Source organism: Oryzias melastigma, linkage group LG13 (genome assembly GCF_002922805.2).
Source record: "Oryzias melastigma strain HK-1 linkage group LG13, ASM292280v2, whole genome shotgun sequence".
Taxonomy (NCBI): Eukaryota; Metazoa; Chordata; class Actinopteri; order Beloniformes; family Adrianichthyidae; genus Oryzias; species Oryzias melastigma.
The window spans coordinates 29,067,245-29,083,287 of NC_050524.1; the positions used below are offsets into that span (position 1 = coordinate 29,067,245).

Sequence of the window (16,043 nt, forward strand, 5' to 3'; positions counted from 1 at the left end):
CTCTTCCTGCGCCCTCCTTTATCTCCTGCTCCTTTTTGCAGTCCTCTGAGGATGGGGGGGTGGGGGGGACGCCACCCTGTTATTTCTGTTCGCAGGCCCTGAATGAGCAAGGATACGTGGGAAATGAAAGACTTGACCCCCTCCGATTATCCTCCATCAGGGAGGGACGGTCCGGAAAAAGGAAGCAGGTGTTTGCTGAGAAGCAGGAAGACTTCTGAGCATCACTTTCCTCTCAAATGCAGCCTTCCTCTCCTACTGCTTCTTTTCTGTTTGCATCTTTTCTATCACAATGAAATAGTTTAATAAAATAGAAACATCTCTGTACTCCCTCCTCCGTTTGTGCTGATGTCACGACCTCTGCACTCAATGTTTTCCTAACTAAACTAAAATCCCATTAGAGAAGTCTCCATGTTCCTGCTTGATTCACACATCAGACAGACGGCGTTCCTCATGAATCTAACCTCTGACCCCTATTAGTAGAGCAAGAGATAGAACCTGTTGTTGTTTGACTGGAAACACGGTTTTTACAGTGTGGATGTGGAAAAAAAGCTGTGGTCTGATGAAGAACTGCTGATCTTCTCTGGAGAGACCTGCAGGATTTCATTCTGGTCACACTTTCATCTTTTTCCACTCGTTAGGAGCTGGATCCCTACCAATATCTTCCTCCAATTCTTCTAGATTCTTGGTGTTCTCTAACCACCGGAAAGGGAGGTGTCCAGAACTTCCAAAGGTCAAAACCTCGACTGATGAGCATCAGATCTGCTCATCTGGAGGAAACTCATTTCAGTCGTTTGCATTCATGGTTTTGAGTATTTAGGACAGGATGAGGGTGAGAACATCAGACCTTTCACCTGTGAGGTATGAAAAAGGTCATCAGAGATTACTTCCATTTATTCTTATAAAGAACGTGTATTGGTGGGGGGGGGGCATTGACTGACGCAGCATGAAAGCAGCTTTTTAGATCCAGGACAGCAAAGAGGAAGAACTTTATATCCCGCACATCCTCCCGCATGTGCGTGTTTTATTCTCACTGTCAAAGACCCCCCTCCCGCCCTTGCTGCCGCACGCCCCTCCCCCTCAGAGGAGAGCCACTCGGGCGCTGTTGTGGTCGCATGTTATAAAGCAGGAAACTCCGCCGTTTCTTTACACCGGATCCTCGTACCGCCGCGTGCGCAGCTGCCAACCAGCCAGGACCCCGCGCGCGCGCGCTCCCAGACATGACCCCGCGGTTGCCCCCCGCTGGATTAACTCTCATGTAACTGCTGCGCCTTGCCTCCAAAAACTCCACTCCTCTCAGCCTCCCCGGCTCTCTCTGTCTCCTGCCCTGCGCTCATGGGGCGCGTGGCTGCGGGCGCGCGCGGGCTCTGAGCGGACCCCAGGTGGATGTATGCGCGCGGAGCCGCGCTCAACGGCTAAGGCACGTGCGTGGACATTGGAGCGCCTGGAGGATGCCGCGTTGGTGCGCCGTGGTCCTGCTGACGGCCGCGCTCTGCCGGGTGAGTCCTCGCAACTTTGTGCGCGCACCGGGGGGAGGAGGAGGGTGGGGGCACGCTCTCACAGAAGAGAAGGCACAGATAGACCCGCGTTGTGCCGGAGTTCATGAATGATCATTACAAGTTTAAACGTAAGCAGTGAGGGTTGTGCGCGCGAATACACAAAATCGGTCCCGGTGTTGAAAACAACCCTGACCCGACCGGGACGGGATCTGAGGGGGGCGCTCCAGCACCCCAACCTGCAGCTGAACTCTGAACAGAGACTTTAAATGAGGAAATTGACGGTGAGCGCGCGCTCACACGCGCGTGAGGCCAATGCACGTGTCCCAGAAGGACACACTCATGTTCAAAGGATGAGAAAAACACATTATTGGAATGTACAAACTTAAAAAAATAAAATAAAATAAAATAGTTTGTTGAGAAGTTGAGATTTTTTTTCCTGGAATTTAAATCCTGTGCTCTCTAACGGAGTCGTGCACACTTTCACTCGTGTCTGAACACGTTTATTGTCATATAAAGTTGCTGCTGGGGATGGATTTTCCTGAAGCTGCAGGTTTGGATCAGACTGGCGCAGCTGCCGGAGCGGAGCTGTCCATGGTGCTGAAACCGTTTTGGAATCCAACAGCAACAGGCCGGAGTTAACAATCATGCAGAATATGAATATAAATAAATTCCGTAATAAAAACCTCACTTTGACTTCTGTTAAATATTTGCTTCCACGTATTCCTGCCCGATTCCGCTTAAAGAATTCCTTGCGGTATATAAAGAAAGTGCGCGCAAAACTCGCTTGTGCCAGTTGGCCTACCATGGATTTGAGATTTTTTTTTCCGTCGGAAGAATTTGGATGAGCAGCAAAACGTCTTCTAGATCAACCTTTAAAGGCCAGCAGTCCTGAAGAGCAGAACCTGCAGCAGAGCTCTGCTTCTCTCTGCGGAGCTGCGCTCCTCTCAGAGGCGATTTCATCTTTTAAAAATCTAATTCAGACTTTTTTATTCAATTATTTTTTTATGTTTTTATTATTATTATTATTATTATTTTTTGACTACATCGTATTTTCTGATGTGGAATATTATGTGTAAATAATATTATGTGAAAATAATGTGATGAAAATGTTTTGGTTGTAAAAAAAAGAATACAGAAAAAAGATAATTTAAAATATCCTATATATATATATATATATATATTCTAAATGTTGTGATTTTTTATTTTATTTGAACATCTTCCGTGCGCATTTTATGGATCTGATCGTCTGTGCCACGCTGAGCTGCGTTTACGTGCACGGACCCACTCGGTCCTGGGGACAGGATTTTTGCTCCCACTACCACACACCCCCCTTACAGCATCTCTGCAGCCCCTAAAAGTTTATATAGAAAATCTGCCCCGCAGGATAGAGATTTGCGGGGTAAGAGGAGGCCCGGAGTCCCGCAGAGACCCCCTCCCCACTAACCACACTCACGTGCGCGCTTAAACCAGCTCCTTATATATTAAAGAGAAAAAAAACATGGTGGACTTCAGTGACCTTTGTGCCCTCCTCAAAACACACAGGTTCATGCTCCTGTTGTAGTAAAAATATTCAGATTTGAAACATTTGGAGATTGTAAGTGAAGTTTGAAAATTTTCAGTGTTTTGAAGCTTATGTGGAATTTGAAATGATCAGTAATCTTTTATTCAAGTCAATCTGAGACTTTATAGCTGAGGTTGAGCTACTAATTATTGAATTAAAAAAGGGTAATTTTATTTTTTCTGAATGAGTTTATTTCTATTATTTTTGTTTTTTTTTAATTTGTATTTTCTTAATATACAAGTAAGTCCAAAAAAGGAGAAGTTCTGCTTAATTCAAATATGCAGTTTCACAGCAAATCACTAAACCGCACAAAACAAACAATGTTGCTCCAAAGCTGAAGTCCGAAATAAACAAAAATAACAACATGATCAACAAATTAAAGCTTTATATAGTTAGTGTTTCACTTCCTGGTTCAAATGAAGGAAAAACTGTTCCTGAAGTCACAGAATCCGGTTTGAATGGGACCCAAGCTGACCTTTGACCTCTGACCTGAGATGTGTCTGCCAGAACACTGAGGGTTCAGAGCGCCCGGTTCTCCCAGGTGTGCATGCACAATAAGTTTAGTGTGGCGACCGAGTAAGCAGCTCTTTAGGTCCATTTCTGTTCTGACTGGACCTGTGTTAAAGAGCTGAGTGGAGCACATGCGTATGTGTGTGTGTGTGTATGTGGGGGGGGTGTTGGTGATTAATGACCACAGCCGTCGCTGTTGCTGCTCCAGATTTTCAATCGTGTTGGAAGGTCAGAGGTCGGAGCAGCAGCTGATTGTTAAACGCAGCTCAGACTCTGCTCCACCTGGGTTTGATGTGTGTGAGTTTGTGTTTTTATGTGTGTGTCGCTCTTCACTTCACACAGACAATCCTGTTACTGTCCCACCTTGATAGTTACGCTGGGAATCTGGTCAGAGAGTGGAGCGTGTGAGGAGAGGGCGGAAAAAAAAAAAAAAAAAAAGACTCCTTTTTTTCGCCTGCAGAACCGTTCCGAACCATTCAACCTCTTCCATTCTCCTCTTGTGTTTTATATTAATCTGCGCTTTAATGAAGATTATTATTTAAACCATCCTAACTGGCAGTTATACGCATCCAGATGATAATTTGCTCGCATCCTCTGATGGCTCTTTTGAAGTGTTTATTTCAGCCTCTAATGAGATTATGGAGCTTGTGTGAAATTTAAAGCAGCTCTGCTCACAGCAGTTTATCCTCCTTCAGACCAGCTTCAAGAGTTCCACCGTCTGAAACCCAATATTAGCAGTTTAGATTCAAATAAGTGAGAAATAAACAGATAAGACGACAATTCAGAGAGAAAATATCAATTAAAAAATATTTATTTTGTGATTTGGAATGAAAAAAAACAAAGAAAATTAATTTATAATATTAAATTACACTCACAATAATTTATAATTATAATTGTACACGTTTATTTATTAAGTTTGACTGAATAAATATCAGTAACTCCGCCCCCTTAGACTGTCATTCTTACAAAAAAATCCAGAAAATGACCAACATAAAAATAAATTAATTTAAAGAGATAAAAATATATAATTTTAGAAAAACAACAATGAAAGAATTTGTATTTTTTATACCAGAAAACACACATACAACCCACATTATAGTGGACTATAGTAAATACAGGCGGTTAGAATGTAGTACAGAGCTCAGCAACTTTCAGAGGATTTTTTAACATAATTTCTCCCCAAAAAATCAACATTTTCTGCTTTGGTCATTTTCTTTAACCCTTTAACACCAGTAACGCTTAAACACAAAATCTTTAACATACTGTAACGTTTAAATTGTTAACACGATTAATGTAATTCCAGTAGATTTTGAAGGAGAAAAGCACCTTTTCTCCTTCAAAATCTACTGGAATTACGATAACCGTGTTTAAGGATGAAAAGTTACAGTGAATCGAAGAACATAAAAACTAGAGTTTTGCTGTTAAAGAGTTAAAAGTTTGGCTAAAACAGACAAATTCTTTATTTTTAGAAAGTTTTAAGGGAAGTTACTTAATCTCTCATTTGCAGCATTTAAAGGCTTTCTACCTGAACATGATAAGATCACTCTTACATCTTTAATTATTGTTTATTTAACCAGGTAACCAATCAAGAACATGTTCTTATTTACAATAATGAGAAATACAAAGATAGATAAAAACAGATCAGAATATATCCAACGATTTACAACAAGAAAAATATTCAGTCGTGCTTGATTCTAACCTCCTTGGCCTTTATGTTATCATATGGGGTTTAGATGATCCAAGTCTTACGTCGACGTGTTATCAATGAAATGTGTGTTTTATGTCTACCACGAACATCATTGAAAATCAAAAATTATTGGAATATATATAACATCTTAAGAATATCCATCGCTCATTATGCAATTTTTTTAAATAAATTATTTTATATGAAATTATGAGATAATTCCCAGTTTTTTTTCAGTTCTGTGGACATTTTCTCCTTTTAAGTCCTCCAAAGAGACTAAAATAAATATGAAAAACATCAGGAAATATGCAAAAACAGCTGATTCATTTCTTCTTCAGCAGATTTTCATCTGGACCTCCAAAAAGCTGCAAAAGCAATTTTGCTTGAATGTACTTTTTAGTTTTTTTTAAAGTTTTTCTGAATTATTCAGCCTTCCTATCCCTGCTCAAAAGTTTGGCAAACTCTAAAAATATTCATATTCTGATTTAAAATGAAATATATGAATGTTTTTGGGATAGTTTCAACTCTGTGGAGATGAAGGTGGAGGGAACAGCCAAAGAATTCATATCTTAGATGCTGCTGAGCCGTTTGGTGCACGTGCTGTGGTAGCTGGAGTGAACTAAGAGTGGGAATCACTGGATATGATGCGATACACGATACATGACTCACGATATCGCGATACTGCAATTATTGATTTCAAAAAAATCATCTCTAATAACTCACAATATAGGGAAGAACACATATTCTTTAGGGAAATATGTTCCCATTTATTTTTAAGCTTGAACTCAATCATAATAATAAGCTTCTGTCTAATTTTGTGCAATAAATAATTGACACAAAATTGTTAATAACAGAACAAAAATGACATAATTCAAGTGGGCACATTGGCGCCTCCTATCTACCTCTGATTGAACGTCTCACTATAGGAATATAACGTTTTAGAGCCTCTTCAAACGAAAATAAAAGATCAATACTTGGTAAGAACGCATCGAGAATCAATCACAGGACTAAATATCGCGATATATCGCAATATCGATATTTTGGTACACCCCTAGAGTGGATGGTCTCGATGCAGGACCCCAGTTAAGCAGGTGGTTCTGAATAGTTTTCACAATTTTAAGATCTGAGAAGAAACTTTGGTCCTGATGGAGGAAGTTCAGTCAGAACTCTGTCTTTGAAATGTGCTTTCAGGCGACCACTTCCAATGAAATGTCTCGTGTATAAATGCGGATTTCAGGCTTCTAGATTTAAAACTTTTATGTTCACACATCGCTATGCAAGTTTCTACGACTGTTTTGGGGCTCTAGATACAATCATTGAACACGCGTTGAAAGCTAAACCCGGCCAAGCTTTGGACAATCGAGGAATCAAATTTGGTAGTAAAATTCACGGAAATGCCAACTGTTTGCAAATTGATCATGGTGGAGAAATGAATAATTTGTGTTTGGATGGAATTTATAATGTTTTTAAAGAAAAAGTCTGGAGCAAATTCTTGATTTTTGCACCACTTTGACATTTTTCCACAAACCTCTTCCAGCTGTAGGTGGCAGACATGCGCTACTAAACTGTGGAAAAAGAAAAAGAAGGAGAAGCCCCTCCTTTCTTGTCCAGTGTGAACACCATGGGCTGAAAGCGCAGTCAAGAACCCGTGTCTAGACCGTTCTTGCATCACGTGCCCTGTATGCTTAAAATCGGTGACTCAAATGAAGGAGCCGATTCTTTTACTTTTAGGGGAAACCCTCATTAGCTTTTATTGAAAGAAGAAAAACTTGTATTTCTCATGACAAGAATTGCTTCTTTTTTCAAAAAATGTACAGTACAGGGAGGATTTTCAGCTGGACGCCATCTTAAATGTGCGGCGTGTGTCAAATGGAGGCCAACAGGATAAGTGTGCAGCTCCTGCAGGCTAAAGATCAGAGAGGTGCAAAGCTGTCGCAGTGAACCTGCTCTGATGTGAGGAGTCTGTTACAGAATTAAAAAAAGAAAAAAAAAAATCAAAGTTTTGTAGTGATGAAACACGATGACGATGACAGATCTGTCAGGGGCAGAAAGGTTTTTATTTTTTATTTTTTATAAAGGTCTTAAATAGGAAAAAGTATGTGCAGTCATTTTCAGTGAAAATCGGCAGTAAAGAATCGAAAAAGTCAAACGTGACTGACGTGTCAAAGAAAGTCATCATTTCTGGGTTTGTGTCGAACAGATGTCACATCAGGAAAAACATCATCATAATGAGGATCCGCTTGTTGCTGGGAGATCAGAGCGGAGCCAACGGCGGGAGTCGTTTCTCATGTCTGCGCTCCGGCTGAGCCGCGAATGAGGAATAATCGCAGTTATTGATCAGAGCCGAGCCGCAGCTCTGAACTATAGATCTGTTTTGGGGATGCGCGTCGCGGGGCGGCACTGTTGCACCAGATTATTGAGGCCGACCTTAATGACAGAAAACGTCTCTGTGGACGCGCACAAACGCCTCTGCTCATGATCGATGCCTGACAGAGGCCTATCAGCCGCCCCCCTCCGCAAAAATGACACTGCAGCAGTCCTGGTATTGATTTTCTGGATTACAATTTAAACTTTCTAATATTTTTTGCCTTTGGATAGTTTCAGTCGCAGCAGAGAAATCAGTTCCTGTGAGGATGACAGCTGTCAATCATCATCATCGGAGAAAGAGATCAGGATGTTCCAGTAAACCTCATCTCTGTGTTGTACTGGTCGTGTTTGGTCCAAACTGGTAGTTGTGGGTTTGGATGTCTTCTGGGACTCCTTTAAAGAGTAGAATGTGCACTTCGTCTGAACTTGCAGGTAAACATGAATTTGTTTACTGATTAGTTTTTGGTCTATCCTGGATTACAGTGATCCTGAAGTCCAGATCACATCAACAAATCACTTAAAAACATATCACAATATCAACATTCCAGGAATCAAAATGTAAAGAACAAACAAAAAACAAAACAAAAAAAAAAACAGAAAAGGACATTTTTATTAAAATTATGGGACATCTCTGACTGGATGAGTTTTGAAGAAGAGGGAATATAGAAGGATTTTTTTTCCCCGAAAATGTAGTAAAAAGCGATCATTGAACATTTACAGTGGTTGTGGTCTGAAGCTTAATAAATATCTTCTATTGTACGATATTTTCATGCCAAATAATGGTTTAAAATGTGAAAAGTCATCATCCAATAAGTGATGTCTTACAATATCTATCATTTCCAGTTTCATTTTTTTAACACTTCATTATGATTGCTGAAAATTACCTTTATATTCTTTAAATGTTTACTTTTTTATTTTAAATTATTTTTTTTTCTTTTACATGTGGAATTTTGTTTTGGATTTCTAAAATGTAATTTCGATTTTTTTGTATTTTTTTTAATTGCTGTTATTTTTTTAAATATGTTTTTGCATTGAGTGATTTATTGATGTGATTTGGACTCCAGGGCCACCGTACCAGACCGCACAAACACCTTCCCTTTCCCCTAGCTTAAGACCTGATTTAAGAACAGACTTTGAAATCATTTTCTTACCAGATAAATCAGAGTTTAGTAGCTTAACTGCAGCTTCTTCAACAGCTTTTTTCTCAATGTCCCACTATCATCTACAGTTTAATCTTAAGCTGTAAGATAAATGTTTTTTCTTTTTCTCTTCACTTGTACCATTTAGATGAAGACATGTTTCCTGTTCATATTTTTATATTTTATATCGAGCTGTTTTTTTCTTCCAATTTGGTCCCTGTTTTTGGTTCACTTTGTCAAAAAAATGTTTTTTTTTTCCCCACAGAAACCTTCATTTGTTCATAGTTTCATCTTTACTTCGATCTTCAGCTTCATCTGCGTCTTCATCTACAATTCATCTGTGGTTCCATCAGATCTGCAAATGAAGATTCCTTTATGATTTCTGAAAAAAGCCCTCAAATTTGTCATAAAACTAAGCTGCAAACATACACGTGTGCACATGTGAGGAGTCATACATCTAAATCCAAACAGTAATAATGTTGTAGTGCATCTCTTTTAAAAGTGCTGTCACTCAGAGACTCTGCTGTTATTTTAATGAAAACTCATTGCTTCTCTCTCAACTCAAATATCTAAAAATACATTTTTATTCCTAACGGGGAAATCAAACAAAGATCTTGTGAATCTTTTGAATAACAGGGTTATCTGAACTTGAGTGTTGCCATAGAAATGCAACATTTTCTTCTTTATTATAACATTTGATCTAGAATAATCCCCCCAAGCAGCCTCTGTAGGAAGGAAGATCAGCCTTACCTGGACAACTTCAACTGAATTGTGTGTTATTTGTGTTTACTAGGGGTGTAGGAAAAAAATCGATTTGCCGATAAATCGCGATACTTCATTTGGTGATACTTGTATCAATTTAAAATGGAGGTGTGGCGATAATTTATTCAGTTTTAAGGGCGTCCTTCAGCGTCTTGGTTTTATTTTCCACTTTTTTTATACTGAAAAAATATTTTATTTTGGAAATCAGACAATGTTGATTCTTCTCTTTAAGAACAAATATATATTAATTTATCAAAAGAAAAGCACCATGAATATATGGGTAAAAACAACCTGAATATGAGATTCAGTTGCAGTGCATAATGTTGTGATTATTAAATAAAATGAAGTTTCATTAGCAGACTTAATTTTATGCAGATTGTACAAAGAATGAGTTATGCTCCTATACATGGTCCTTATCAATTCTGTTAGAACATGATCTCATTTTATTTTTCAGTTTTATGTTTAACCCTGTAGAACCCAAGAAGCAATTTTCTTCTGAGCTTTCAAAATGTATTTAACAATTCGCTTATTTTAGGTAGCAACAATTGCCAAAAAAAATTAAACCTTGAAAAAAAAGTAATACAATAACATATTTTGGGAACGCTGTGGTGCAGATGTAGGGCGTGCAACCTCTGATTGGAAGATTGCAAGTTCAGTTCCCGCCTTTTTCACCCAGGTGTCGAAAGACTCATTTCCATTGAGCAGTCTGGTACGGTACGGTCCGGTTCAATCCGGTATTTTGAGTGTTTTCCATTGTTAAATGGACCCATTGACCCCTCTTGAGGGCCCCCATCTGTTGGTCCATAGAAAAATAGAACGGGACGGTTGGGGTGGAGTTGCTGTAGCCATCCGTTGATTGGCACAAAGCGATGACTACATTAGAAAGTGCCAATATAGCGCTAAGCTAGCGTTTCCGTTACGGCGGCATTCTTTTTAGCAATCTTCTTTCAAATTCTTGTTATACACGGTGTACCAAAAGTGAAGCAGGAAAAAGTCGAGCTGCTGGATGACCTCCATTGTTGTTGCTTTTCTAGTTGTCGCACGACAATGACACAATGACACGTTAGCGGTCGACACCACACATGCGCTGTGAAAACAAACTGAGTGGAAATGAAGACACTGAACCCCACATTGGTCCTGGTGGTTGTAGGTTGGTGCCAATGTTTGGCTCCTATATTACTAGTTGGGCTATATTAGTTGGGCTGTGTGATATTGTGGTTGTTGACAATGACACCTTACAGCAAGAAGCTTCTGCCTTAAAGCTGGGTTCACTGAGTGAAGATTACATGTTCTACCTGTGCCCATGTGGGGACTTGGTGCTGAAAAACAGATTAACATCTTCGACCCCCATGCTCTTCTTCTGAAGACTTCTCAGCTTGTTACACTTGAGCTGTTGAGATATGCAAGAAAACAGGCAGTTTCTTCAAGGCATAGGAGTTGAGTTTTACACAGGTCTGCAGTCATTCTTTCATGCTGGGAGGATGCATAAAGTTTTCCAGATCGTTGGTGTCATCCTCCCTCCTGCCCTGTTGGGTACAGACTTCACTTGAAGATGCTTTGCAGGGGAGATGAAAGAGGACAAGATAGAAGAGCTGACGCATAGATACGAGACAAAGACGCAAGAAGAGTCCAATCAACTAAACATATATTTCTTTGCTTTCTCAGCTCTCATCAGCTGCATTCACTGGCTTCAGAGATGCTCTCCATCCCTCCATCAAACATCCTTTCAGCCTCTAATTGTTTCTCCAGCTTCTTCCTGTTGTCCTTGGCCTCCTTCACACAAGTCTAAAGATCCCCCGGGCCCCTGTTCACCTCTTCAGCATCTTCATTTTTCAAGGATCTTTTTCTTTCTTCATGAGAACCACTTTAACCTTGCTGGTGACCCAGAGTTTTTCTTGGCGAAGCAGCTGACAGGTTCAACTGTGTCTAGACGAAAGTTGATCTGTGAAGATGTGAGCGTTGTCTTCGTTATCTTTGTCATTGTAGTCCGGTAGAACACAAACAGCCTTTAAGAATCTTTCCATCCAGTTGTTATACCAACAGGAAAGCAGGCAGAGACTTTGTGGCTAACTCAGCTGTTTAAAAATAAGAATGGGAGTATACATATATATGGGAATATAAATCAATATAAATAAATCAATCAAACAACCATCAATCAACCAACCAATAAATCAAACAATCGCAATCAACCAATGAACCCATCAATAAACCAATCAATAAACCAATCAATCACAATAGATCAATCAGTCTACCAACCAACCAATCAATCAAGCCACCAATCACTCATCAATTAATCAGTCAATCAATTAAACAATGACAATCAATCAACCACCCACCAACCTATCAATCTACCCACCAATCAATCAATCAATCAATCAATCAATCAATCAATCAATCAACCAACCAACCAACCAATCAATCTTTTTTTCAGGCCAACACTGTAAATAAGAAATTGTTCTTAATGTTTTGCCTGGTGAAATAAAGGTTGAAATGATCAATCGATCGATCAATCAAACAATCACAATCAATCAATAAATCCATCAATCAATAAACCCATCCATCAACCAACTGACCAATCAATCAAACAATCACAATCAATCAATCAATCAACAAACCAGATAATCAAACACACACCATCAATCAATCAACTCACCAATAAAATTAATCAATCACAATCAACCAACAAACCCATCAATAAACCAATCAAACAACCAACCACAATAAATTGATCAGCCAACCAACCCACCAATCAACCAACCGACCCACCAATCAAACAATCAATCACAATCAATCAACCAACCATTCAATCACACAATCAATCAACCAACCAATCCCTTTTTAATAGATCATTTTTAATCAACATACAGTAGAACACAAGGTGCTCAACCTAAAAACGCATAAACATGGTTTAAACAATAAAATCACAAGACAAAATAGATTAAAAGCAACAACAATAAAAGACAAATAAAATGGAAGGAAATGCCGATGGCTTATAATATGAGGAGAAAATCTGCAGATTAATACATAAAAAAGGTTATGAGTTATGAGCTATTCTCTTTAACCTCTAACAACATGAAATAAAAGATTTAGCAGCTTGTTGGTTTGAGCAAGTGGCTTCTAGTAACATTTACATGTCAAAAGAAACCATTTTATGATCACTTTTACTTCTTCACAGACTGTGGGCACATTTTCAAGATGGACAGATTGCATCTAAGACAGATGGAACCTAAGAAGACAGCGTGTTTGTTACCAACCTCTTCCATCTTCACCAGATTGAATGAATACTACATGGATACTACAGTAGACGAGCACAAGTCTGCCTCCTGTGATCGACCCAAGCACTCTTCAGCAGATACGACACGAACTTCAACCACTCACGTCACAAACATGTCTTAATCAGATAATGCCAACAGAAGATATTTCATCCCACAGTTATGCAGATGACACTCAGCACTCTGCTGCTAAACTCCAACAACTTATGTGTCTTTTCACAGACAACTAGAAATGAATACTGCACTTTTTGGGGCGGGGCAAACAAGTTTATAAAACTAAATATATAAATGTTCGTTGTGGTCTTTGGTTTCATTATATCATTATATGTTTCTGGTTTTTTAATTAGATGAACAGTCATTCATTTCCTCTGTCTAACTGGTTTGTACTGTGATATTTGATTGCATTCTACTGAACACCTGTAGGGGGCAGCGTTACAGCTACCACACTGCAACCTGCCAGAAACTATTAGAAGAAGAAGTGGATTTTAGGTTTTCTTGTTATCAGAATAAAATCAACACCAATTTCCCTGACTGCTGACATTCCCTATGTGATTTTATTTTATTTTTTTAACAATGAATTTCCTTTTTTTCATCCTATATATTTATATTTTACGGCGGAGTTTTAGGGTCAGTTTACAATTTTTTTTTTTTTTTAATTACAACTTTAAATCTCTTAAATTACATGAAAAAAGTAGTATATTTATGACTTTCGAAGTCATAAGCTAAATTTGACTATTTTTCTTGTAAAAGGTCATAAATTTATGAGAATAAAAAACTTGTAAATTTACTAGATTAAAAGTGGTAAATTTAGGAGAAAAAAACGTGTACATTTACAATAAAAATAGTCATGAATTTAGCTTTTAGACTTTTAAAGTCATAAATATAGGACTTTATTCTTGTAATTTAACACTTACAACTTTTTTCTAATGAATGTACAAGATTCAAAGACGTAATTGAAAAATAAATTGTTTGCAAACTGGCCCTAATACCTCGTTGTAGCTTTGGAAGATTCAGTGCTTCATTGATTTTTTATTTTTATTTTTTTCCAGAATGGTGATGTTCATGAGCTTTTGAAAGTGTTAGGTAAAGTTTAAATGAAGGGACTGTTTCAGTCATCTTTGATGTGATAACCAGTCTTAGTTGCTGCTGCTCTGTCTTCAAACTGTTCCTTCATGGTTTGATCAGCTGTGAGCGTCCCTGAAAGTTCTTCTTTGAGCCTGACTTATGGAACAGAGCCGCTGTGCGCAGGGACAGGAAGGGTTGTATTAAAAGACTACGATAAATGCCAACGCTGAGGTGTTTCAGAGGATGAATCACCTGTTCTTCAAATCCCCGAATATTCCTTTATATTTGAAGGCTTAACCTGTTATCAGATCTACTAACCTCACACCAAAAATGTTCTTTAAAGATTGCAAATTTAAGCATCTCCTTACACTTTTCCAACTCTTTCCATTAGCTGCCACTATTCCCATCTATCCATCCATCCATCCAATTCTGCTACCAGAAGGTAGTCTAAGCGAGGATGTCCAGACTTTCTTCTCTTTATTTAGGTTCAAAAACCAATCTCACTGAATAATGAAAAAAAAAATTCTCATAAGCTGTGATCTAAACTAAACAAGAATAGGAGTTGCATTATTAAAGTGGTGAATATTTACTCTAAAACCTAGCAGAACACCAGTTTTCCTGCTTGAAAAATCGAGAGCTCAGCCCATGTCCTTCAGAAGCTGCAGCCGCAGACGTTCTGTCTGAAAGCAGACGCTCCTGTGGAGGCGTGTCAGTCTTCTGTTCCCACAAATCAAATCACTTTTATTGATATGGTGCCTTAACATGACAGCAGTCAATTGGCGCCACACGTTAAAACAGTAACTAAAAGGCAATTGAAGCAATTAAAAAGTAAAGCAATAAAAATAATAAAATAGATAAAAAAGCAGGAGCAAAAATGAACCGCCAGCAGAATCTCAGCCTGGCTGTAAAAATGAGTTTCAAGACATTTTTAAAAAATGGAAAGTGATGAGTCAGACAGTCTCCTCTGGATCACCTTAAAACACCAAACCTGAGCTGCATCCTAGACAGTTGGGACTGATGAAATGTTGCTAAACACGAATGAAAAAAAGAATCAAGAAAATCCACAATGAAATGACAAAAACTCTTCTCCAGCTTGAGCAAATTAATATTTGTTGCAAATATTGTTCATGTGGTTTCATGAACACACCTGTAACTGATGTCAGACTCACATTCTGGAGCCAGTTAGAAGTTGTAGATCTTGTTGGTGAAGAATTAACGACAGCACGCCATGTACCTGCCGCTCCCCCCTTACCTCAGACATCCCACCGGCCTGTGATTTCTCATTAAAAAAAAAAAAAAAAAAAGGAGCCGCTGCCTGAAGCTACCTAGCTTATGATGTTCAGAAATGAGCCGTGGAGATCATTTGTGCACCCCACCCCTACACACCCCACCCCTGCCTCACACCGGGCTTCGGTCAGGCTGATAAGCACTAATCTCAAGCTGGGCGCCGTTCATTTACGGCGAAAGGGAGCCCGCGTTGACGCTGCGAGGCGGCCTTGTGCGAGATGAACCTGAGAGATGAAGGAGACCTCCTGTTTGACTTCTGTCGAATGAAAAACGAACCGTCCTAAAGTGGGAGGGGTACGTTTAACAAGTCCAACTGAGCTTTGAAGAGCAAACATGCTGGGATGGATTTAATCACAGAGAAATATTAGGAAAGCTCTGAAGTCAGCTGTTTGATTTCATCCATTATTTTTAATAAGAATCCTGTCTTTGTGGAGCACGCTACTGTACTTTTACCATCACTTATATTAATAATACTTTATTTTAATTTAGGAGGCTCAAACTTTTGACTTAAGACTTAAAAAATCTTTTTATTAGTTTTTCCTGTTTTTAGATTTTATTTTCTGGAATTTATCATCTGAACGAATGAAGCAACTTTTCTGCTATACTCAAATAGTTCTTTTTAATACACACGTTCCACTGGAAAATACTTCATACTTTGGGGATTTTTGAACGATGCGCACCAATATAAATGTCACTTCATTCTAGTGGCGTAAGCTCCCGTCTTTCATCTCATCATCTCGACATCTTTGCTCTTCTCTGTGCAGATCTGCCTCTTTGAAGGAGGTTCTGATCCTAAAACGCTCACAGATGTGTGATGCAGGTCGATTCATCTGTTATCTGATCAGTCCAGGCAGCCGTCAGATCGGGCTGCCCCCACTCTGGTCGCTGCTGGTTCAGGCA

The 16,043-nt window shown here is 39.0% G+C and overlaps 1 protein-coding gene across 2 annotated transcripts in view; it reads left to right on the top strand.

Moving 5' to 3' along the window:
* nxph1 (neurexophilin 1) overlaps positions 1-16,043 on the top strand; it is a 38,551-nt gene that overhangs the window by 806 nt on the left and 21,702 nt on the right. Inside the window, exon 1 of one of the 2 annotated variants that reach the window (XM_024260210.2) lies at positions 913-1,496. The exons of the other annotated variant lie outside the window; for it this stretch is intronic. Within the exon in view, the coding sequence (XP_024115978.1) occupies positions 1,449-1,496 (48 nt within the window). The 5' untranslated portion in view covers positions 913-1,448. Of the gene's footprint in view, positions 1-912; positions 1,497-16,043 lie in introns of those variants that run through there. 2 annotated transcript variants of the gene reach the window in all.